At 39.6% G+C, this 26,731-nt stretch overlaps 1 protein-coding gene across 2 annotated transcripts in view; it reads left to right on the plus strand.

Annotated features, from left to right (window-relative positions):
- The window catches only part of PRKG1 (protein kinase cGMP-dependent 1), a 1,161,962-nt gene that overhangs the window by 57,965 nt on the left and 1,077,266 nt on the right, over positions 1-26,731 (plus strand). Inside the window, exon 1 of one of the 2 annotated variants that reach the window (XM_045197730.3) lies at positions 19,805-20,304. The exons of the other annotated variant lie outside the window; for it this stretch is intronic. Coding sequence (XP_045053665.1) covers positions 19,994-20,304 — 311 coding nt within the window. The 5' untranslated portion in view covers positions 19,805-19,993. Of the gene's footprint in view, positions 1-19,804; positions 20,305-26,731 lie in introns of those variants that run through there. 2 annotated transcript variants of the gene reach the window in all.

The raw sequence follows: 26,731 nt of genomic DNA on the forward strand, positions 1-26,731 counted from the left end.
ATCGATCTCAGTGTTCTCACCTTTAAAATAGAGATAATAACAGCAATACCTACCTCCTTGATCTGGAAAGCACTCAGCCCAGTACTGCGCACTCATAATGTACTACTATAAGTAATAAATGTCAGATATTTAATAATCTGAATGATTATTTACATTAATTATTATTGTGATCTCCTCTCAATTTCCCCTTGTATTCTGAACCACAGCCTGGTTTTGAGAGCCTAACACACATGCCTACAAAGAGCTGCTTGAATGGAATACTTTGTTGGTTCCCTTTTCTAATTTTTAAGTGTCTCAGCAGGAGCATTTGATGTAGCATGTGAAGCGTCATCAGTGCTCGGTGTCAGGATGAGGCCTGCTCTTCCCAGACTTTTTCACTTTTATAGTCCTGCCCAAACTGCTCTGCAAAATCAGGGTTGGAGAAGTCACTGTGGACAACTCCTTTGCTGGGATGATTTAAAATGCAACCAAAGTTTTTTTTCTCTAGGAAGAAAGATATTTAAATTATTTTCATGTATTGTTGTCATTCCTTTAGTTTGTTGTATTTATTTTCGTGTTATAAATCCAGAATCCACAAGGTCCGTATTTAGTGCAGGGTCAAATGCTCAGGTCAACCCACAAAAGTCAGTTAAAAGAACGTCATTTGTTTATTAAAACATCCCCAAAGCGGAAAACTTATATGACTCTCATTTTCTTTTTCCAACCTCTTGGCTTACCTACTACAACTGCTATGCCCCACTCTCTATCCTGTATCTTAGTGAAAATTCCATCACCATTCCAAACCCCTATGTCTTTTGTCCCTTTCCTCTTGATCTGCATCACCTAAGGGTCAGCTCTTGGTCAAGTAGAAGTTCTCTTCTCAGAAAATGGTGGGATGGGAAGTCGGAGCCAACACAGTTATGCATAAATATTTAGTAAGTGTGAATTCAGTAGTTTAGAACAGTTTATCCTGGAGTCAAAGGCAATACTTAGAACCTTGGTGGTGGAGATAGGCCTAAGTGGACATGAAGGGGCAGTAGTAGTCAGGAAAGCACTTTAAAAATGGGGTTTGTATTTGGTGGGATTGTGGGGAAGGCACCGTTTGGAAGAGGGGGAGCACGCTTCCAGATTGGATATACTCAGAAATAATACTCAATAAAAAGAATTAACTTTCTTAATAAGTTGCACCTGGTTACACAGGTGCTTGATCTCTATTTGCAATTCACCCATACAACAGTTTGCAAAATGATTACTGGGGAATACTTGTAAATTACAGGAGCAATTAGTGCTGATATTGAGGAGTGCGGGATGTTTTCAATAGTTCAGGTTGGCTGTGTCTTCTCTTCTCCAACCTCTATCCTGTTATCTTGATTAGGCCTATATAGTATTGCAGTAGCAGCTAGCTATTCTCAGTGTTCAATTCATTTAACACGATGTTCTTGGATTAATTTTCCTAAATCACAATTCTGACCATGTCACCTCTCAGCTCAAAATTGTAGCTGCCTTCCATTTCTGAGAGAACACAGTCTACGTTAGTCATTTTGGCGTTGCAGCATTTGCTTTAGTCGGGCCCTCGTCCACCTTCCCAGCTGTCTTTCACCCTTCACTTCTCTGCTCTCTAGAGCCCTCTGATCCACTCAAATGAACCCCTGACCCCATGCCTGGTTTCCCCATGCTGTGCCTTTGATTATGCTCTTCCTACCCACCCCACAAAACACCTTATCTTCCTCCACTTGTTCAGATCCTGCTCTATCCTTCTGAGCTGAGGTCAAATGGAGCCTTTCTCTGTTTTACTTCAATTCTTAAGATATATTTCTATCAAAGGTGGTGTTTTCCTAATTTGTTGGAAGAATATATATATGTGTGTCTGTGCATGTATACACACATGTATATATGTGCATGTATACACACACGTATATGTGTATATATGGTCTGGCACAAATCCCCTTTTTATTACAAAATCTTTTATTATAAAATCATAAGCATGTAATTCTGTAATGTAACAATATCACACTCAAGTACACATATGACATTTTAGGTGGGATGTTCAAATTAAAACTATAAATGATTACACCCATATTACCCTACCAACCACACTCAAGCAGCTCTGTCATTCTACCAGACCCCATAGGTAGGTAGGTAGGTAGGTAGGTAGGTAGATACCCATGAAATTACACCTAAGGTATACACATTTAGTAAATCTTTTATTAAAATGTTAATTTTATATTGAATGAAGAGTATTTGTAACCTAGAATGTACTAAATGTGTACGGGCATGTATATATGTGTTCACACACATGTGTGTATACACACACAGGAACATCATGGTTTGATGTCAGTGTACATCAAAGAATGCTGTCTGTCATTTTCAGGGTAGAGTGTATACCTAATATACTTTTTGTTCAGAAATCGAACAATTAATTGTATAATATAAAGATTCGATAGTGGAATGCATTTGGAGCCATTGAAGCCTCCATCATCAAAGACAATGATTTCAACCAGTGTGCCACAAGAATTTTTAAAACTTGCAATACCTGACCCTTTAGTTGGGGGCACTGACCTCTTCTCTTTTAGATAGTCAAAAAAAATTAAAATAGCCAACACAACAATAGCTGTTCAGTGTGAACATGTCAAAATTATACCTATTTTTGGTCAGATTGGCAAAAAATACGTGTTTTGTGTGCTGCCAAATTTTAGTAATTAGTTTGTGTGTGCCATGAGACGCAAAGGGTTGACAAGCACTGATCTAAGACATTCTTTGCCCTTTGTAGATATGTAAAAGAATATGCAGTATTTTTGCCCATTGTTGATCTTGACTAAAGGCTTTTGTTTTAAGCTTTTTAATGCTGTGACAGACATGGAGGAAAGTGGCTAAGCCGTGCGTTTATAGTGCAGTGAGCTACCTGAACACACTGGCATAACCACCGCTCTGATGCAGGAACAGGGCTTCCCCAGAACTTCACAAGTCCACTCTGCGCCACTGCCTGCTTTCTGCCCCCAAAGTAACCTTTCATTATCTTTACCATTATTATTTTTTTGTTCATTTTGATTTTTATCAAAATGAAACCATAGAATATGTATCTTTATGTCTGGTTTATTTTGCTGAATATTGTTCATGTGTTTTATTGCTGCTGTTGTTTGTAGGAATACTTACTTATTTTATTGTCTTCTGTTATATTCCGTTGTGTGAATGCAGAATCTATTGATCTGTTCTAATGTTGATGGGCATTTGCGTTGTTGCAGCTTTGGTATATTTTAAGTAATGTTTCTGCAGATATTCTTGCGCACATCATTTAGTGGTGGTATGTATGTATTTTGCCTGGGAAGATCCCTAAGACTGGAGTTTCTGGAAAATGGGGTATTTATGTGTTCAGTTTAGGTCGAAATTGCCAGTTTTACCAAGTGGCATTTGTACTTCCCCTAGTAATGTCTGAAATGGACATTGTTTCACAAACTCTCTAACATTTTTTGTTGTGATTTTTAAAAAATTAGTCGTTTGATAGGTGTGTAGTGTTGCCTCATTATATTTAATTTACATTTTGCTGTTAATTAATTAAATGGAACAATTTCACATGTTTATTAGCTATTTGAATATGCACTTTTGTCACACTACTTGAAGTTTTCAATTATTTTACCCGTGTCTCTATGGGATTGTCTGTCTTCTGAATTTTAGGAATTCCAGATGTAGTTTGAGTATATGTTTCTGTTTATTAAGTGTGTATTACAAATCTTTTTTTCTATTTTGTAGTTTGCCTTTTGACTCTCTTAATAGTGTGTTCTTATAAAAAATAGACTTTATGTTTTAGAGGAGTTTTAGTTTCACAGGAAAATTCAGTGTAGAATACAGAGACTTGCTTTACACCCCTGACCTCACATACACACGGCCTCCCCTGCTGTCACGATCCTGCGCCGGAGTGAGTGAGTGTGACAACTTATGAGCTGCACTGACGCATCACTCTCACCCATGTCCCTAACTTACGTGAGAATTCACTGTTGGTGTTGTACGTTCTAAGAGTTTTGACAAATGGATAATGACATGTACCTACCTTAATAGTGACTTTTGATCAAAATAATTTCCTAATTTTAATGTGCTTAATTTCATGAATTTTTTCTGTTTTGGTGAGTGCTTTTTGTGTCTTGTTTAAGACCTATTCTAAGTTAATAGATCCTTACCTAGTCTAAGTTAATGGATATGCTTTCCTATGTTATCTTTTAGAACATTTATTTTATCTTTTTCCTGATCTTAGAGGAAAGCTTTCAGTTTTTCACCATTGAGTATAGTGTTAGTTGAGGGTTTGTCATATATGGCCTTTATTATATTGAGATGCTTTATTTCTGTACCCATTTTATTGAGAGTTTAATCATAAATGGATTTTGATCTTGTCATATGCTTTTTCTGCATATATTCATATGACTATGATTTTTATCTTTTATTTTGTTAATGTAGTATATCACATTAGTTGATCTTCAGAAGTTGAACCATCCTGGCATCCTGGAATAAATCCCACTTGATTGTGGTGTGTGATCCCTTCAATGTATTGTTGTACTTGATTGAATACTATTTTGTTGAGGATTTTTGCATGTATGTTCATCAGAGATATTGACCTAGTGTGTGTGTGTGTGTGTGTGTGTGTGTGACATCCTTGCCTGGTTTTGGTACCAGGGTAATGTTGGTTTTGTAAAATGAGTTAGGAAGTGTTCACTCCTCTCCAAGTTTTTGGAAGACTTTGAGAAGGATAGGTATGAAGTCTGAATGGCTGGTAGAATTCACCAGCGAAGACATCTGGTCCTGGACTTCTCTTCTTGCGCGAGGTTTTTTATTATTATTGTTTAAATTTTCTTAATAGTCATCAGTTTGTTTAGGTTTTCCAATTCTTCATGATTCTATCTAGGAAGGTTGTATTCTTCTGAGAATGTGTCCATTTTTTCTAGGTTTCCAAATTTGGTGGCATATAGCCTTTCTAATAGTCCCATATAATTTTTTGTATTTCTGAGGTATCCATTGTAACTTCTTTATTGGAGTCTTCTCTTCTTTTTCATTACTGAGTGTATCTAAGTCTATCTAGAGGTTTGCCAATTTTGTTTGTCTTTTCAAGGAAGTGGCTCTTTGTTTCATTAATTTTTTGTTGTCATTTATTCTGTATTTTATTTCTTTTCTCTCTGATTTTATTTCTTTTCTCTCTGATTTTTATTTCTTTACTCTCTTCTTTTATTCTCCTGACTTTGGGCTTTGTTTGTTCTTTTTCTAGTTTCTTAAGGTGTAAGGTGAGCTCGTTTTGGACTTTTTGTTGCTTCTTGACTTAGAGCAGTATTGCTATAGAATTCCCTCCAGTGCTGCTTTTACTGCCTCCTCCCCATCTGGTAGGTTGTGGTTTCATCTTCATTTGTTTCTCTCTATATTTTCACTTCCTTTTTTGTTTTGTATTATTTCTTCTCTTATTTCTTGTTTGACCCCGAATTGTTTAATACCATGTTCAATGTTCACAGACTTGTGATTTTTTCAGCTTTCTTCTTGTTGACTTGTAGTCTGATGTCATTGTGGCCAGAGAAGATGTTTGGTATGATTTTAGTCTTCTTAAGTTTATTGAGACTTGTTTTATGTGTCAGCATAGATCTGTCCTTGAGAATATCCCATGTGCACTTGGGAAGACTGTGTAGTTTTTCTTTTGGGGGTGGAAAGTTCTATAAAATCCACCTATAAAATTCATCCAATCGAATGGGTCATTTAAGGCCTATATTTCCTGGTTGACTTTCTGTCTGGATGATCTATTCCTTGAAGTGAGTTGCATATTAGAGGCACCATTATCGTATACTTGTCAGTTTCTCCCTTTAGGTCAGTTAATTGTCTTGCCCTTTAACTTTTATGTTATCAATGAGTGTTTAATACCCTTTCTAAAACTGACTTTCAATTTTATGCTTCTCTCTGTCTGTTACTGTACTCAGTTTTGTATCCTTTTGACTTTTTGTTTCAGGTAGGAGAGCTCTTTTAAAGATTTCTCATAATGCATATGTTATGGTAAATTCTCGCCACTTCTGTTTGTCTGGAAAAGCCTTTGTTTTTCCTTCATTTTTACAGGGTAGTCTTGATGGATATATTACCCTTGGCTGGTGGTTTCGGGTTATCAATATGTTGAGTATATTATTCCATGCTCCCCTGGCTTGTAGGGTTTCTCCTGAGAAATCTGCTGATAATTTGATGGGATTTCCTTCGTATGCTACTGTCTTCTTTTCTCTGGCTCTCTTAAGAATTCTTTCCTTATCATTAACTTTTGACAGTTTTAATATTGTGTGTTTTGGAGAAGGTCTTTTAGTGTCGAAAGCATTAGGTGTTCTGGTAGCTTCTCGTACGTGAATGTTGAACTTTTTCCATAGGCTTTGGAAATCCTCATCAGTTTTTTTTTTTGAATAGGTTCTCCATTCTCCTCTCCCTCTCTTCTCTTCCTGGGATGCCCATTATCCTTTTCGTTTGCTCTTTCTAATGGAGTAAGATTGTTCTTGTGGAGTTCTTTCATTTATTTTTGAAATCTCTCTCTTCTTCCACCTCACCATTTCTAGATTTTTTCCTTCGGGCTTGCTAATTCTCTCTTCTATCTGGTCTGCTGTATGTCTGCTGTGGCCCGTGGGCCGTATGCAGCCCAGGATGGCTATGAATGCAGCCCAACACAAAATCGTAAATTTACTTAAAACATCATGAGATTTCTTTTTGTGATTACGTGTTGCAGTGTATTTAATGTGTGGCCCAAGCCAACTCTTCTTCCAGTGTGGCCCAGAGATGCCAAAAAGTTGTACACCTCTGCATTCCTCATCTTATTTAGTGAGTTCTTCAGTTCCAGAATTTCCGTTTCTTTTCTTTTTTTGTTTAAAATAATTTCAATCTCTTGGCTAAAGTTATCCATCAATAATTTTATTCCCGAGCTCATTGCACTGTCTTCCTGAGATTTCTTGTATCTCGTTGTGTTTCTTTGTAACTGAAATCTTGAATTCTCTGCTACTAAAATCATAGTCTTCCACGACTTTGGGTTTCGTTTCTGGAGACTTTTCATTTTCTTTCTATGTAACAGTGTTTCTTTGCTTATTCATGGAACTTGATTGGTTCTCTGCCTGTTTTGAGGTAGTTCACTACCTCTGTGTTTGAGGTAGTGAAGTCATCTTTTGTTTAGATACTGTTTTAGTCTTAATTCATTTAGCAGATTGATAATTAGAGGCCTTTCTTTTGTTTTCCATTAGATGGTGATATAACACAAGTTTTTGTTTTTTCTTCCAGTGCTGCTTGTGTCTCCACAGTCACAGTGTGGGGGGTGTTGCTTTAGGCATGGAGATTGCCTGGTACGCACCAGGGTGGGGGGTGTTCCCACTGTGTCCAAGCTGCCTCGGTCTGGGGCACCTCCACTGTGGGTGGGGGGAGCCTGCCCGCTGAGTCCTCAGGGCTGCCTCCTTGTTACTTGGCCACTGGAGCCACTCTGTGCTGTTTGACAGCTGCTAGGCTCCTGCTACTAGGCTCTGCAGCAATGGGGGTGGGGGAGAAGCTGGCTTCTCCAGTAAGACACTGCTTCTGCTGCTCTTAACCCCCAGCATAGATGCTGCCTGTCCCAATCTGACCCTCTGCCAGGCCCCAGTATGAGGGCTGCAGCCTGTGTGACTCATTGCTACTGCATTAGATGGGGTTGTGGTGGGTGCCAAACCCGTCCTGTCCTTCCCCTGTCCCACTTCCCTTACCTGTTCCAGTACTCCCACGTTCAGACTTACCAGTGCGTGGACCTCTCAGGTGTGTTTGAGTGTAGTACAGAGGTAACTTTGTTGGATTACAGCGGTCCAACTGGTTGTAAATTCAGGGAGAAATGCAAAGGGATCTTCTCACTCCACCATGATATATAGTCGTATTTTAAGTGTTGACAGTAATAGGATGATCTCCAAACTAATTTTTTCAAAGTTCCAAGTACAGTTTTAGAGAAACATTAATGTTTATTTTAATTTCTAACTTGAAATAAATGGGTAAAGTTTATATACTATTGGAAGAGTATGCTAATTGTTGGCTTGGATTCCTTGATTTCTTCCTTGTTAAGATAGTCTTAAAAAGGTTATCAACAGTGCCGTTTATTATCAGTAAGTTAATGGATACTATTATGTTTCAAGTACCTTGCTAAGTCATCATTTTCTACATTAGTTTAGTCCTAGTACTTATATAAATGTCAAGTTTCCATTTGTATTACTAAAGAAATGCTAATCAATAGAGTTCAGTATTTTGAGGATCTGCTAATTAATATCAAAAGGGAGCCAGTCTAATTTACCGGTTACTTTTGTAATGAATGAGTCACACATCCGCAGTGCTTTGCTCAATAGGGAGGAGAGCACTTGGACAGCAGGTGGTGCCGTTGGACCTTCAGTTCTGTATTTAGCACTTAGAAATCAGTAGCTGAGAGAAGAATTTGAAGAATGTACTGTTTGCTGAAACTGTCAACTATTTATGGATGTGCATTTAAGATAAAATAAGCTATGTAAAGGAGACGTGTAAATTTCACAATCATATAATATTTTTTAAACTTGTACTTGAAAATGACAATTTTAAATCTCGATTAGCATTTTCTAAAAATATTTAAACTAAAAAATAAAGAATGTGTTTTCTGTGTATAGAAAACCGTCCATATTTCAATGAGATGTCTTTCTTGTATGAAGTTTAATTACTATTAATCATACATATTTTTCCTCATAGGAAATGCTGCTTCTAAGAGGATTATGTACGTTGATAACTGCAACATGAGACTCCTTTTTCTTAAGGGGAAAAGATATAAATAAGAACCACTAGAGATAAATGGTACCATGTCAAGAGAGTTTTTTCATTCAAATAGCTATTAACACTTGGGTCTTAGTAAAGATCCAAAACTTTGAGGCAGCTGCATATCAGAAACGTAGATTTCCATTTAGACCCAGGAGCAGAATTATACTATTACAGCGTAAAGCTTCATTTATAGAGATTCGTGGGGTGTACGTGTGCAGAGCTTTGAGCCTTTGTGTCCAAATTCGACGCTCTTCGATAGGAAGGGCTTCCTTTTATTTGTTTCATAGGGAAACTTTTGGCCTAGGTTTTTGTAAGTTTCACAAAAGTTACCTTTATCACAAGATTTATATTCAAGTGCAGTGAATTTGAAGAATTTAGGAAACCGTCTAGCTGACCTTTTGAAATTATAGGAAACGTATATCTAAGAAGTATTCCTTTTTTTTTTGCATTAACAAACTCTACACCTCTGTCTTTGATTTCATTGTACAAGATTTTTAACATTTAACATTTAACTACATGTTTAACATTTAGATTATGACTAACTCCCGAAGGTTAGCACTTCGTGTCCACTTAACTGTAGTGTTAAGCTTAGGGTTTTGTTTCAGGGGCCTATTCTGATATTCTATAGAAGGGACAAAAGAAAACAGGAGAAAAGGATACCTACTTTAGGAATTAAATAATTGTATTAGAAGTACTTCTGGAGATAAGTTTACTTTTGAATGTTTCAATCTGAACTTCCAAAGCTATCGTAAATGAAGCGGTCAGGTAGGACACAGGTACGTATTGGTTAGCAACTACTGGTATAATTTATGAGTACCGTTTTAAAAAGCATTTGCTTTCAAAATAACATGCAATGACGTGAGTAATCTTTAAGAAGTGTATTAAGAAGGACTGTTAAAAACAGGCCAACCCCAACACGAACACTCCGCTTTTTGACACAGTAGCTAGAACGTGTGAAGAAGAGAAAGGAGGTGCACAGCTGCTGTTCCTGTTAGATGCTGCCAGCGTTTCAGGAGAGAGCAGCGAGCTCTGCAGCCAATCATTTTAAGGCTAAAAGTAAGAGAGACTCTGAGGTTATGGCAAGTTCAAAGTTCTTTAAAAGAGTGGACTGTCTACATGTAATCTGCAAAGGTGGGTGAGTATCAAGAAATATTATGTCCTAGAAATGTTTCTAGGTAAGAGATTGAAAACACAGTTATCGTTGGTCAGGCAACAATGTTTTTCAAAGAGTGCTGTCTATGTTGTTGTTGTTTCGATTGGAGACAAACACATTTTGGAATTAAGCCTGCGATATATGTGATTGGTTACATATAGAAAGAACATGCAGCGTTACAGGGAGCTAAAGCATCAATTTTCAGAAAAATCACCGTATTTTTTATGTCACCCTTTGTATCATGTTGCAGAGAAATTCATTACCTGTATGGACTTGTAACTTGTATTTAACACAGGCGTCAGACTAATTTTGCCACAATATTTTAGTTTCAAAAGTTTTACCTAACATGATTATTTTAAGGGGTTAGATCCACATTTGAACTACTTGCCCATGGGCTACAGATAGCACAAATATTTCCCAGAAAATCAATGCTATTGAAAACCTAGTGAAACATGTGACTTCCTCAGTGAGACCTGGGATGTAGGGTAGCAGCCCCTTTACGGTAATCATACTGAAGTTTTTAGGACTTGTGTGCATGCCCTTATGAATGGCCCCTACACCCAAGCGCAGGGTGTAGTTCTGAAGCCCATCTCCATATGGCATCAAAGGATCTTCAGTTCAGCATGTGGGGTGCATCTTATGATGGAGAAGAGTGAGAAAGGGACAGTTTTTCTGTCTGCTTACTGATAATGCTGTGTTGAGATATTAAATATTTCTTGAATTCATTCTTTGAGTCCTATTTTCATTCATTCAATGAACTTAACCAGTTTTAGAGAGGGCCTATTTTTTCTAGGTGTCAGTGGACAAAATCGACATCGTTCATTGTTTTCTTGGAGTTCACCACAAATGCATAAGAGCTGTGTAACAAATATCCTTGCAAATGATGTGTAATTATAAATCACAGTAAGTGCTGTTTTGGGGGAAAATATCATGGGTATGATTCAGAAGGATTATCAGGGAAAGTGATATTTGAGGGGAGAGCGGGAGAACGAGTTCACTGAGGTGGTGACTGGAAGGATGGTGATGGGCAAGCGGTGGGCTTGGGATTGGAACGTAGTGAAAGCGGTTAGGAGAGGGTTTACAGACAGAGAGAATCACCCGTGGAAAAGCGCCGACGTGTTAAAATTGCTTAGGGCCTGAAGATTTTAAAGGACTAAAAAGTTCAGTCTCCCGATTTCAGTCCCATTGTAATTTTCCTTTGAGTATTTTTTTAACCTGAGCAGCAATCATGTGACCCGGCTCCATTTTAAAGAGAGGAAATATGACGATGAGTCCAACGGCGATGGGAGTCCTTCCTCTGAGCTCCACATTTGTCGTGTGCTCCTGGTTTTCTGACATGTCGTTGGCTGTGGTCACAGGCTGGGTAAATCGTGGTTCTGAAGGAGAGATACTGGTGGTTGGCAGTACTTTGGTGGGACCAGCACTGTGTGTCCCTGTCCCTGACATTGTTGTGCATGTAAGTACTGGTAAGAAATTTCACAAGCGGGGTAGGTGCTTGCAGGTTGTAATGAATTGTTTGTGAATGATTGAGAGTGATAAATACTCAGTTTCAACTCAAAGTATGAGATGAAAGTCTAGTTGTTTAAACCAACTGTAAATATTGACTAGGTATTTTAGAGATTCATAATACATATTGGAAAATAAGAAGGTCTGAGAAATGATGCAGAAAGAGATCTGTTTTATTAAACTTTTCACAGTGTCTGCCAAACGCTGTTGACCAAGGAACCCTCTTTTGTTTCCCTGATGAGCAGCATTTTAAGAAGCTGGTGCTCTGTAGCTCACACTTCCATGATGCATTGCACGGTAGTGAGCGCTTCGGCGCAGAGCTCTCACTTGGAGTTACTGGGTTGCTGGCAACGCTGTTTTTTGGCCACTGCGTTTGGCTGTGGCACCAGCCTTAATAACCATATGCTTTTTTTTCCCCTTGGTTATTTGTCTTCATCCATTTTTTTGATTTCTCACAGTTGGATATTTCATGAGTCCAGAAATGAAAATTAGGTAATATATTCATATCGATAATTTGCTTTGTAGATACCCATGTTAGTGATTAAAGGAACATAAACTTAGAATATTAAAATACAAAATTATTTTAAGAAAATATTAATGTAGTAAAAATCTAAATGCTTTATTAATGCATTTTGAAATACATCTTTACTGTTTTTTAGTCTTGCCCATTTTGTAGAGTACTCCAGTAGAAAATATTAAGTATATAGTTACCTTTTGGCCTAGTCTAAAGTTTTTATATCTTAAAATAGTCAAACGGTCAAAGATAAATTACATGATTCTAGGGAATCAAGCAAGTATCACCATTTGAATCCTGAGAGAGTTCTATGTAAGGTTTAGGGTGTTACCTTTCGATCACTATAATTTGATGGAAGACAATTTAATGGAGGCAAATTTTCTCGTTTTCATAACAATTGTCTTTCATATTTTAAGGGTTTTTAAAACCCTGTAATGTGAGGAAACTTGAGCTGCTGTATCTAAAGAGAGGAAAAAGTGGGCAAGATGGTTTCCTCTGTTTCTCCATTTAGATCTTTGTCAACAAGGTATAATATGAAAGACTTGGGACCCACCTGTCCCGTGGGCCCTCCTTCACTCTGACATAAAAGAAGGTTGGTGGGAAGCACACCCCTCCCCCAACCTTCCTGTAGATCCCCATAGCAGCAACAAAAGTTCCATTTACTTTTCCATCCACACACACAAGGAGAGGCCTAACAGGACTAATCCGGCATTTCAAAGACTTTCATATGTTTTGTTCTCTGCAGCAAATTAAAGTGTTCTGAATTGGCTTTGACAACTATTAATCACTAAGAGACATGAGGTTGGATTTGCATGTGAACCAAATAAGAAATCATGAAATACCAAGTGAAAGAATAATGTAGCTTTAAGAACACGATGCTGAGAATTGGGAGACTTGGGTTCTAAACTCTCCTCTACCTTGGTCTTTGCGTTGCCTTAAAGGTTAGGAAGCTGAATCACATAGTCTCTGCTTTCCATCCTGGCTCAAAATTCTGTAGTATCTGTTATGAGTGAAGAATTAGGACACCTTTGCCTTTTTACCTCCAGGAGGTGGAAAGGGGTAGGGTCTCAAACCATGGCAAATGTTGCTATCGGTCCTTCAATGCTCTGTGTTTGGGATGCCTGTGAGAGTAGCGTAAAGTAACTTCAATAGCGGGGTGCATGTGGAGATGCTGTGAGTTAGCTAAGTTTCAGCTCTGTGACTGCCTGGAGAAGGTAGTTTGCTGTGTACCGATAGATGGTCTGCGCAGTGGAAACTGCAAAGTAAAAATAAGCGATTTTCACTAAGTTCTCTGTGTTCCTGCCAGCAGCAATTGCTTTTAATATTCCACAAATAAATGTTTTGAAAATCTCTCTGTCATTTTTTTTCCACTTAAAATTTGTATTAACTTCGATACTTTTCTAAGGAAGCTACATGGTTACGATTTTGGCTGTCCTATCATCTATGGAAAAATTAGATGGATTTTCCATAACTTCTTAAATTAACACTGATCTTTGGGTACAAACATTCTTACATAATACAGTGACTCAAGACAGACACTAAATATTCTACCTAATACCAAAAAAGTGTGAGAGTCCTTCATATTTTATATTTATTTACATGGGGCATTAAAACCACATGATACTTGATATATTGCTGTTTTGGGCTGTTTTTGGCAACTTGTTTATTACATAGGTGTTTGTATATATGTCTTTTAAGTTTAAATGTGAACCACTAATATTTAAAGTATTCTTAACTACCAGATAAATGCCTGTACTTTGAAATATGAATTTTAAAAAATACAATCTGGACAAGGAAGAAATTTTGAAATTTTCCTAAAAGTGTGTATCAGGCAAAGGTGACTGGTAATTTAACAGCTGGTTTTAAAGGCAAAGCAAGTATGTGCCTCTTGTGGACCCCAGCCTGGGGCTCTCTACCAGTGCTCCAAGGGTAACGCTTTCATAAGCATCAGGTACCGTATCTTGGCCCTAGAATGATATCCGTTTGTTTTACCATCCTACTGCTTCATTTGGCTGTTGTTAGAAGTGGATTTCTGGATTTCCATCTCACGATTATGCTATAAAAGTCACAATATCAAGAGTTAACTCACTTTGAACTTAGGTGATATTTACTTGTCCGTTAACCTAATGAACATGAGGATCTCTGTGTGTTTCCCTACTTAGCTTCTTTGCCTGCAACTTCCCCTCTCCTCCAAACCTCTGACATCCGCACAGTGTAAATGTCTCGCCATATTTCTCTTGCCCAATTCATTTATTTTACTTACTGATGAAAATCCAATTTACTCAAAATTCCATTTTGTTGTTTCTTATGTCCTTAGTCCTTTCCCACCTTTCTAATTTTACTAAGTTCACTAGCAAAATGTAGTTTTATTTTTTACTTTCAATTTTGATTATACAACATGTAGGGGAGAATGGTAAGTTATATCATCTGTTAAAACCTATTTAATGTAAAAGCAGCAACAGAAGATAATTGACTCCAGAGCTATTCTCCCATAAGCCACACAGTATCAAATCCATTTTCAAAAGCAAAATGACTTTTGCAAATGTTTTTGAATATTTTGTGGAAAATACTGATGCATTAACTTAGGAAATAATATGCTTTAATATACCAGAGGATTCACTGAAATGGAACTGAGAAACTGTAATTTATTAATGAGATTCAGAGATATTATGATACTCACACTCATATATGTATTCACTGAGCTTAAAATGCAGTAAAATAATATGTTGTGAAAAAAACCATTTTAAATTCCATTTTATTCATTTCAAATTTTTCCTTCGGTGAAAAAAAATACAGAAAACCTAATGTTTTTCTTCTTAGAAATCTTCTATTTCTTCTGGTCTTTGGGAGCAGGAAGCTCTCTAACAGCACAAAGACATGTTCTTTTTGTTAGCTAGTGCACGGATATTTTTGAGCACTCGTTTAGGCTGAGGCCCAACAATACCTTACCATCATTTGAAGCTGTGGATGATAAGGATTCATTTCAGCTAATATTAGGCATGACACTAATTTGGTATTAAACTCTAAGCACATTAGCAATTACGGTACAATGCACTATTACTTTCCAAGTCTCTGCAGTGAGTTTTTCATCATTAATGGTTTATGTTTTTTCCTTTTCCACACAGAATATATCATGCTCAGTAATATGACTTCAAAACAGCCCAACCATTAGATTTTTAATCATATTTATTTTAATATGCATTCCTGATGGCTGACTCTATCTACAAAAAACAGTCATAAGAATATTATAATTCTGTAAGAGTTAAACACATAGGTGCTTGAAACACCGTGCTTAGTCTGGAGGAAGCCAGTGTGTGTAAATTCCAGATTTCTATTATAATTAACCAAAAGAGAGCCTTGAATCCTTGTCTGACTCATCAGAATGTAATTAAAATTCTGTTGTTTGATTCACTCTCCTTTACAGTCCAAAGACAATTCCTGTGGTGTATTATTAGGCTTTTGAATAGGATGATTGCTTTCCTAAAATATATTTACACAAACAAATGCGTAAATGGATTGTAATGTGCCTAAAATAATGGGTATTATTGTTATATATATTCCTTGGCTTTACTTTTCTAGCAGTAACTTTGAAAGCAAAATTTGAAAATATTTATAATAGAGAGGCTCAGAAATCCTGAATTCATTAAGGTGACCAACTTTCTTCGTTTGTACAGAACCATGGGGTACCTATGACTTCAGATTTAAAACCGGGACCATCCCAAACAATTTTAGTATTAAAACCAGGACAACCTCAGACAAATGGGTACAGATGGTCATCCTAAACCCCGATGAAATGGTACTGGAGTGAAGACAGTTTTAGGAAAAGAAACACTTACAAAATCTTTTTCCTACTCTTGCAGGATTTTCCAAATTTCTCTTCTTTCCACTTCTCCAACCCCACAGTCAAGCTAGTTAATGTTAAGGACACTCTGACCTCTCTGGATCCAGAATCAAGACAGGAACAACAGTTGGAATTCCTGCAGAAGGCACTGAGGGCTGGGGGTAAGGGATTGAGGTCTGCATCAAATATAGTCTGGCTTTGAATCCAAGTTTTGCCATTTATTAGGTGGGTGATTTCGTGCCTCTGTTTTCTCAAATGTAAATGAACGTAATAATAATGCCCAACTAGTAGTGTTACATGAACAGTGCCTGCCACGCATTAAGAGTTCAAGGAAGTTTTAGTTATTTTTATTGTGATCTTGATTAGAATTAGCAACTTAGAGCAAACCAGTGTGTCTATCAGTAACAGTAACTTTTGTATCTAGATTCTTAGGGGTACTTGTTACTGCTACGGATTTTCTCTGAGGGGTGTCTTCCAACACCTGAAAAGCTTAGCTATGGTTTTTTGTTGTTGTTGTTTGTTTGTTACTTTGTTTCTTACAATTCAAGATATGTGCATGAAATGGCAGAAGACAATCTCAAACTTAGCACTGTTCTAGGAAATGCTGCATCAGTGGCAGCAACAACTGGACGACAAAATTATCACAGTTCCTTTCAGGCAAATTATATTGTTAGTGAATGATTATAAATTCTACAGGTTTTAGTTTTTGATACCTAGTATTATGATACAGCTGCATTACTGAATACTTTATTAAACGATTCTGAGATTTTTGTTAAGGAAGGCATACAGTACTTACTGTCATTCATGAGGGTTGGGTGTAAAATTGAAGAACACCAACATGCCACAGGTTGGTCTAGCTACTGGTCGAACTTTGCTTCTGTTACAGTTATGACAAAGAGAGACTGCTGAGAAGTAGGTTGAGGGTTGACTATGGAATTCTAGAGTATGAGCTTGGTCCTTTCAAACCTGCATTGTTCTCTGTTTTAGCATCTACCATCAAGACTTCATCCAGATGGGCAGTGGGAGAGCTCAGTATATGTCATTCCACTCCACTGTTCTCCGGATTTGGGGCGGCCACTTCTAAATGAGCAGAGGTTAGACTTGTGCCTGATCTTTGGTCTTAAAATTTAGCTAATTAAGTTTACTGTGAAACACATAGTAAAATTCGTCTGTTGAAATCTACTGCAGGACTTTGATTTTTCACATAAAATTGATTCCCGGCATTTGCCAAGTATGATGCAAAAGACGTTTAAGAAAATATTGCCATCGTGCAAAATGTCAAGATGGAAAATCAGGTCCCTTGAGACCTAAACAACCAGTTGAGAACATGATTGAAAAACTTAATTAAAATATTTATTTGACTTCAAGAACAGAATAGCCTAGAATTCTGGATTTTGGATATATAATTATTAGTTATTTAAGGGAAAATTATTTTTTCATAATATAGGCTAATATAACCAAGTATGTTCTTATACTTTCAACATCTTTTAAAGTGTAAGTCAATTGTAATAGTCATTTCTTCTTGGCTGTTTGCTTTCTTTGCATTTATTACAATAGTTTCCTGACTTTCAATATGACATTCATCATGAACTATATTTCGTATCACAAGACTTCCGTTCCATTTAAGATGAGAATGTCACATGGATACATCTTATGGTTGCATGTAGCTATGATAGCTTACGTAATGAAAAAATTACATAACTTAGTGTAAAAAATACCCTCACTTTTTCCTCAAAAACACCTGACTATTTTTTGGTTGAAGTGTAATTTGGGGGGAGAAAAAAATGTTTTCATTTCTATTTCCATTTGTACATGTAGACAGGCTTTCTACAAATGAAGAAGGTTCTTCTCCAGTTTGTGCTGCTCAAAAACTTCAAGTAACCCCATTGAAAGCTCCAATGAACCTTAAAATATAATCCTGCTTAGCAGTCATCTAATGATATTGCTTCTACATTGCTCCTGATATATTTTTAGACATGAACTCTTGGCCTCATGGACCCCTATAATAGATAGATAGGAAAAAGTCATTTAGTTTTAAACATTTTTCCCATGGAATTAAAGAATTCCCATAGGTTAGAAAGATAAAAATTTGGCCCTTTGCCTGGGAGAAAGAAAATATCACAGAAGCTCTTTTAGAATAGTGTCAGTTATGCAACGCTATAATGCTTCTGCTTGGTTTCGTTTTAATTAAGACAACAATAGTCCAGAACTATTATTTCCTGCTGTCAGTATTTATTAGTTGTGTGTGTTTTGTGCATTAGAAATGAAAATGTTTTGGTAGTTACCTGTTTTATTTGGTGCACGTCCATGTTGGAGAACAGAAAAATTAAGTGTCTTATGTCATCTGTACTAAGAAAATTGGATCATAATCTGTGTGGAAGAATGCTTAGGGTTGTATACCCTCTGCCATTCACACCTCTTTAAATCACCTTAAATCAGAGAGCTTGCTAACTTGCTATTTGCTAGTCCCTTCCTTTCTTTCTCCCTTCCTTCCTCCCTCCCTCCCTCCCTTCCTTCCTGTTTTCTTAGCTTAGATAGAAAAAATTGTGTATTCAAAAGTAAAAGTAAGCAAGTTTCTTTTTTCTTTTTTTTTTTTTTTGAGACTAGTATATGTATCCTTGGCTAAGTCTAGATTCCAGTGAATAGTTCTGGATTATGATTCAATTGTAAACTATTAGCTATTTACTTTGTTTCATTGTGAAGGAATGGCCAAATAGAGCATTGTGGTTTATATCATTCAGTGCCTAACAACAGCAATTAGAGGGCTGCTAATAGAGACTCTAGAAAATTGGATGAGTTGGTGAAGATTTAGATAAATATTAGAAATTTAGGTATTAAGTAAATATTTAGAGATTCTAAACATATGTTCCAGTGATGACAGAATTAACCTTAAACAGAAAGGATGCTACTTAAATGTCATCAATTTAGGAAATACTGAGTGGGCGGGGATAGGGCTGGGGGTGGGTGAGGCAGGGTGGAAGACCTTCCTTGTCTTTATGATCTTCCCTCGTTTCAAAGTTTGTGTCTTGCTGTTCAAGTAGGAGGGGCCAGACATGACAGCTTGGTTGTCAGGGAAGTAATATTTTTAAAGGTATGGTTCAATTTTAGGATGATCTCTTTAGAGCTCAGCAATGATTTTTCTCGTCCACAAACAATTCTGTAGACACTAGCTCACGTGAGAGGACAGCGGAGAAGCCGAGTGGCCGAGTGGCCGTCTAGGGCCCAAATCCACCTGGCCTTTACCCTAAAAAGAGTTCATTAACCTGAGTTTGGAAGAGGTAGAATGGCGAACAATGAGCAGGAGCAGGCAAAGGAGAGTGACAAGGCTTAGAGGGGAAATGTCAGAAGACCCCCTTCCCCGTCCCTTCCCTAGAGGCACCTGTGTGTTGGGGGATCCCTCCTAGGCATAGCGTGGCTCCTATCTCCTGCAGGGCAAGTTTCTTTAAGCGTTAGCCACCTGTGTGCTGCGCTCCAGGTGGGAAAGGTGGCTTTGGAAAAAAGAGAGTTCAGACACAAGGCTCGGGAGCTTTTCTCGGTGAGGCTGGGGGTCAGTATACCTCCAGAACTCAGAGCTTTTAACATGCAGAGCGCGCTCTCCCCTCGTGGCCAGGATTGTAGTCTGCCGTCCTCGAGGCTGGTCTCCTCTGGAGCCAGCTGACATCTCCCCAGTTTGCGCGGGTCCTTGCTGTCCTTTCCCATTCACCTCCCCCCACCTCGCCCCCCCAAAGTGGCGCTCCCGCCTCGCTCCGCCTGCACATCCTCCAGCGTAGCCCCAGAGGGTTATCAGGCTCCCCACACGCACCGCTGGCTTCCTCTGGCGCCCAGCGCTAGTGACCCGGGCAGACCGACCGCTGCCTGGGAGCCTCATCCACGTCCACTTCTCCGGCTCCCCTGCCACCACGCCCCCAGCTCTTCGACCCCCCCGCCCTCTCCCCTGTGGCGCCCACCTCGTCTCAGGTCTGATCCCGGGTTGGACCTGCGGTTTTGCTCATCCCCACACTCAGCCTCTCCATCAGCCCCAAGAAGTGAAATCCGCACTGAAACTCTGGGTGGCTGGAGCCGGCGGACTGGGCATGCTCAGAAGCCAGGGCTGGCTTTGGTCTCAAGTAGGAAGCTTTTGCACTCCAGAGGCAGCGGCGACTTTGGGGAAAGTTGATCGGAGAGGGGAGGAAGCCCCGAGACGTGGAGCAGCATCTGGAAGGAAGCCCCGGCAGCCCGGAGGAGCATGGGCACCCTGCGGGATTTACAGTATGCGCTCCAGGAGAAGATCGAGGAGCTGAGGCAGCGGGATGCTCTCATCGACGAGCTGGAGCTGGAGTTGGATCAGAAGGACGAACTGATCCAGAAGCTGCAGAATGAGCTGGACAAGTACCGCTCGGTGATCCGGCCGGCCACCCAGCAGGCGCAGAAGCAGAGCGCGAGCACCTTGCAGGGAGAGCCGCGCACCAAGCGGCAGGCGATCTCCGCTGAGCCCACAGCCTTCGACATCCAGGATCTCAGCCATGTGACCCTGCCCTTCTACCCCAAGAGCCCACAGTAAGCAGGGGTTGCGCTCCGGGGCCATGTGGCGCCCTGTCGGTGGGGAGCTGCGGGTCTCTGTATTGTCTGTCAGCCCCCGCCCTCCCGCTTGCCATGTCTGTCCTCATCCTCAGAAATGTTTCATTTTAACGGACGCAACTTGCGGGGTTGTGCACGTTTCTAGAGCCAGTCTCACTGCACCTACGTTGCCTTCGTGTCTTTGTCGGATGTCAAGCTATTTAAAAATTTATATATATACATATACATTCATATATGCCACCTCCTGCACACAGTTTGAATGCTCCCCAGGTATGTGTCTGGCTGTGTGTATGGGAGTGAGTGTGAGAAGCGGAATAAAAAGCCCCATCTCCCAAATGCCTTGGCAAAGCTGCCGGGCCGTAAAATCCTAAATGCAGGCTCATCAGACTTGAAATGAAATGCGTCTGCTATCGCCCTCACTTTCCACGCTTTCGTGGCTCTCCCTGGCTTCTGTACGTGCTGGCAGTTCAAGCTGGTACCCTTCAAACCTGATGATCTGTCATCACCCAAGTGTCAAAAATAAGCAAATGCGCATGTAAAAGGGACGATTTTTTGATTTCCTGAATTGGATGACATTTGCAGTCCACAAATGGAAGCCTAATCTGTTGATTTCTTAAAAAATCTTTTCATAACATCTGAGGGAGAATACTGCTTCTTTTCCTTAAGGAATTTGCATACTGTTACTAATGGGGTCCCTCGTTCTTCCAAGAGGTTGCACGTTTCTAGGATCAAGTGCAGAGAAGTCCCCTACCTGTACTGTCAATGTAGACACACTGTTTGCCTCGTGCCTGGGTTCTGATGCAACCACTCTGGTGCTGTTCTAGCATCGTAGAGAACTGTGTAGTTCTGGCGCCAGCGGGCTTCGCCACTTGGGTGGGAAAATTGAATGAAACTTGCTATACGCCACTCAACTCAGAGTTCTTATGGAGCGTAAAGTGACAAGAACTTGAGGTTAATATAGAATGAGCACCCGAATGAATGGTATTTTCAATTAATAGATAATGACATAAGTGATAAAATGAAGGATTTTGACACTCTATTCCTAACTACATCACATTGGCTGGATGAGGTGTTACATAATAACACAAGGTCCCTTGGAAGTCTTTACTTCACAAACACAAAGACCTAATGTGAGAAGGAGTACATTCTTGATAATTTTCATTTGTACTGCCCGTGTTTGGGGAAGCTCGAGAGTGTGCATTAACTGTACTTTGGAAAACTTGGAGTTGTACCCGCTCTCTCGGTTCCCACAGAGCATGTGCTGTCACCGTGCGGGGTTGGCTTTATGAGTTTTTACTCTGAGAGGGTGATGAAGAGACAGTAAGAATAAACATTCCCGACATCCTGACTACACAAGTTGCCCTAATAGTTCAGTAGACTTAGATCTGCCTCAGAAATCGGAATGGTCTGTGTCCACCTCAGCTTTCTCTGGTGAATTAATTTGCAGTCCTGCCGGGCTGGCCTGTTGTAGCCAACCAGGCCCATGGCCATCTCTCCTGGGCCCAGGTTCACATAATGAAAAAATAACTCAAAGACAGTTCTCTTCACCTTGAAGCATTCTATAGGATCTCCTTTTAGTATTTTCAGGACTTTGGAGTAACACGGAGCAAACTCCACTTTTATAAAAAAGACCATTTTTAATAGGTTTTATAATGAAGCATGATCAAGTTAGCTGATAACTAAGATCTAAAGGAATCTAGGCAGTAAGGAACAAGCTGAAGTTTTAGAAGTTTTTTAGTGCCCCACACGAAGAACAACTAGATTATTTTAAAGCCCGTGGTGGGAAATGAAATGAGTGTGGCAAACAATTCTGTTATAATAAACATTTTACCTATTCAACAAGGCTGTGCGTTTTGATATTTATTTAATAACGAGCTTGTGCTTTGAAGGAGTCAGCTGCTAAGGTGTCACCACGATGGTTCTGGTGATTCTGAGCATCACTTTGAAGAAAATGATAGCATGTCTTCCAAGCTTAAATAATTTTGGAAAAACATCTGTTCTTTTTTCACACTTACATAAAGAAAACTAGAATAAAATCGGCTTAAGTGATACAGTGTACCTCTGAAGAGCTAGAGAAATATACTGTATGCAAAATGATTATTGTTACGTCATTGGAATGATTGTACAAGGTAGCGCCACAAGGAAGTAGGAAAACTTGCCAAACTGAAGAACATGTGTTTGAAATTTGGGTTATTTCACAGTAGTTTGATTATACAGACTTACTGTCAACAACTGTTGGTCTTTATATTTCGTCTTTTGTGAAACTTAAATTCAGTCATCTTTCTTAAACTTACACACAGGTTATCATGAAGTCAAGTTAAAATGAAACCATCTAAATAGTATAAAATTGATTTTCATGTTAGTTTTCTCTTATTTTTCCATTAGACGTAGTTAACCGTTCTGCTCAATTATCTGATGAATGAAAATGTTTGTTTCCTTTTTGCTCACTGAGGTTGCCTTCTGAGGATAATTTTTGAAACTTCTGTTTTTAGTGATTTTTTGATCATTTAAAAATATTGTAAATTGAAAATTAACTTACCTACTTTTGGTTTGAACTTTTCCCCACTAAGGTGGAAATTGGAGGGAAGACTTCGTCAGGTTCCAGCAGACAGCTAGGGCCCTCCTGTTGCACCTGTGAAGGGAGAGAGCATTTTTGTTCGTCTCTTTAGCATCTGTATCATAGAAACAGCCCTTAAGCATGTTTTCTGTTAGGAATGTGAAGCAAAGAACTGATACAGCAAATTGGAATCTGTACTCCACTGCTACCAAATAACTACTTGAGAATATGCAGCTATTAGTCTATATATTTTGAAATAAATTGAGTAAATAAACCCCTTAAAATGAGAAAAATGTCCACAATAGGTTAGCACATTCACCATCTGCTATTGTGGTCTCAGCCCTTCATCTGTAGTAAATGTCCTGAAACCCTTCGTTTTTGCCGTCACAGGGTCCCATCTCTCCTCAGCTGGGCTCTGTAGACTTCGGTTCTTTTCAGAAGTTGTTCGTGTCCCTGTATTCTTGTTCAGCTGTTGCTTTTCACTCCAGATGTCGATGCGTTTCAGAGAACAATGACATTTTGTTATACTTTACTTGTGGCTTGTGAAGTGCTGTGGAAGAGTGGAGGATAAAAATAAATATTTTCTTATTTTTAGGGAGGCATTCATTTTAACGAGATCCTATATGAGCTTTTAGGATATCTCAAGAGAAATGGACTCATCCTACAGGCTGTATGTTAAATTTTGTAGGAAGTCAAGAGAATTCTAGCACGTTAGTGTCATAATAGGTGGCATAACATTAAAGCACAGATTTCTTCAAAGGCAGCGATTCAGGTGCACCCAATAGCTCAGTTCAGTACTTCCGTGTGCTGTGGACAAGCTACTGTCAGGCATTACAGGTGAGAGATACAGAAATAGTGCCATCAAGGAGTTAACAAAGGGTTAACAATACTGCCCAAGTAAATATTCTAGAAAGCGGAGTAAGGCAAGTCACAGAGGAAATACTTAAGACAGTTAGCAAATATAATTCAGCTCATTTCATTTTATGGTATCAGGAACTCTTGTGGAAATGGAGATATTTAAAGTAAATATGTGTTTGGAGGATGGCCACGATTTAGTGGTGATGAGATGAGAGGGTGGGGGGGGGACGGAGAGGGCCACCAGCCAAGGGACAGACAGCACGAGAAAGCAGAGGGCACCTCTGGGGAGTAGCAGCAACTAGTGGCTGTACAGGAACACCAGAGTGGGAACTGGGGAAAAGCAAGGGCAGGCCAGAGAATCAGAACCTTAGTTTCTATTTTACAAAGTAGAGAAGAAGGCATTTCTGCCTGTGTTTAGAATAATCAAGAAGTGTGTGTGTGTGTGTGTGTGTGTGTGTGTGTGTGTGTGTGTTACCAGAGGACGGATTATCACCCATCAGTAAAGCTCTGAATCTCGGAATGTCAGTCCGACCCCCCACCCCCCACCAGCACAGTCCTGGTAATAGACATCACCATTCCAGCTAGGTAAGGGTATTAAATGTAGCCAGTCAGCAGATGATTTACACTCTTAAAGATACCCAGTTCCACTCTTAATAGAAAACAAGCTCCTTTTCCACTCACCTCAGACTGTCCCCACTGAAAATAATCTAGTTTTATGCCGCAGACTAGCAGTGCAGGTTCCTCACATACCTGGGCACATGGGACATGGGGACTGAAGCTGAAGTTGATTTTTAAAATTCACTTTCTTGTTTTTGTGGAAGAGTTAAATTCCAAGCTTAACCTTATTCTAGTACACTTTCCTATTTAAGCTTCTTGTTAATTTGCCATTACAGTGTATGCAGTGAATTGGAAGTTGTGGAAGCTTTTATTACAAAAGTGTATGAGAACAGGTTGCTAAAACCCTATTAGGATGTTTTGAAGCACAGTCGAGTTGTGTGCCCTGCAAAGGGGGCTTGGAATGAGAATACTGACAAGCCCTTAAAGAGAATAGCTCCAGAGACTGCCTGAGAATATAAAGGACCAGTTTCCTTGCTCTAAGGAAAGGCCACATTTCCAAGCTCATGCTAGTTGTTATCTCACTAAAGAGTTGGGTTTGGATTCCTAATGGGGAAGGGTAGAAGAAGGCAGACGATGTTTCTGTTGTTGCTGTTTGCAGGTTATAAGGCATATGGAAACATTTTTTTCCCCTGTCTGCCGAGCGATGGAGGGTCTCCATGGTATCCTAGCAACCAGTTCCAACACTGGGCTGCTGCTCTTTCTGCCATCTCTACCCTGGGTACTGCTGTCCATCCCCAGGAACCAGACCTACTCCTGGCATTCAGACCCTCCGACTCGAACCCTCCATGCTTGGAGAACACAAGACAATGTGCTAAATAAATAAGCACATGCTGCAGGCAGCAGCATGCTCACCCGCTTATTATGCGATCACATCTGTGGCATTTTGAATCCTAATGTGAATTGGTGAGCTGGCACTGTTGGCCACCCCTTCCCTGACAGCCCGTCTCTACTTCCCTGCACACAGCCTTCTGACACCCCTTCTTCTCTCCCCTCCCCATCTTCCATAATGACGGCTTTCCTCGGCATCTCCTTAAAATTTGTTTCCTGAGAAGTTCAGTACGTGCAGCCTGTTTGAACTCTCTAAGTATAATTTTGTTCGTAGGAGCAGAGAAATGTTCTCCCTCCAAAACTGTCGTGTAAATATAAACAACAGCACAAAGACTGTGGTGACACAAAGCATATGTCGAACAAGAGGTGGGACTGGTATGGCTCTTCCAGGAGCGTCTCGTATCTGAGCGGATTCATAGTCACTTATATAAAAGATGCAGCAGAGTGGAGTGGGAAGAAGAGGTGTGCGTGGAGGGGGCAGAAAGGGCAAAACTAGATGAGTATTGGTAAAGCTATGCCGTGTTTGCAAAGAAGTTAGAAGTGAGTCCTGAGCTTTGTAAAGGAATAAACAGGCAGGAGGACTGGAGCAGAATTTGCAAGTCGGAGAGTACTTTGTGGATGGAGATAGCTACAGAGAGGAGACCCCCGAAATTAGAGTACATCAACTTCTTGCCTCCTCTGGGTTGTGGGAGCCTTAGTGGGGTTTTGGTAGAAAACCATTAAGATATTTCCCTTTAGGCCACTGCTTGTCTTGAATGCCTCATGTTGTTCCTTTCAAATATCCTGTCGTCTGATACCGGGGAGGGCTTGGTGACTGGGGCAGCCGAAGGAATGTGAAGAGCAAGCCAGTGCATCACTGTTTCTGAAAGGAAGGGGCAGAATGGCGCTCCCCTTCATTATCATAACGGAAACCATTTACTGAGCACTTACTCTGTGCCAGGCACTGTTCCCTGTGCTTCCCACAGATTGTCGTTTTCATCAGACAGCCCTGTGAGGAAGACTCCAGAGTATCCCGTTTCACAGCACTGAGGTACGGGTCCCTGAAGCTCCGAGAAGCTAAGTTGCTCAAGGTCACACACTTTGTAAGGGGCTGATTCTGAATTTGAACTCCAAAGCTGTTCTCCTTAGCCATTAGGTTCTCCTGCTTCCCAAAGGAGTGTGAAGATTAGGCAATTGCACAAGAACCTGATGAATCACATGTAGGTGGTTCTCAGGGGAGTGTATCTGTTCACCAGTAATTAAATGGGAAGTGAAGTGCTTAGGAAGAAGTGGAAAAAGTGAGAGAGGACAGTGGTTTCCAAATTTTGCTGCACATTAGACTCATCTGGGGAGCTTTTAAAAAAATCCAGTGCTTAGGTTTCATCCCAAACCAATTAAAATTAGAATTTCTGGGGGAGGAAGCCAGACATCAGTATTTTTTAAAGGTTCCTCAGATAACATTAAGTGTGCAGTAAAATTTGGGAACCACTCTGATTAGAAGACAATGGTGTGTGTGTGTGTGTGTTTGTGTGTGTGTGTGTTATCATACAAAGGACTAGGATAAAC

The sequence above is a fragment of the Desmodus rotundus genome, chromosome 4 (assembly GCF_022682495.2).
Source record: "Desmodus rotundus isolate HL8 chromosome 4, HLdesRot8A.1, whole genome shotgun sequence".
Lineage (NCBI taxonomy): Eukaryota > Metazoa > Chordata > Mammalia > Chiroptera > Phyllostomidae > Desmodus > Desmodus rotundus.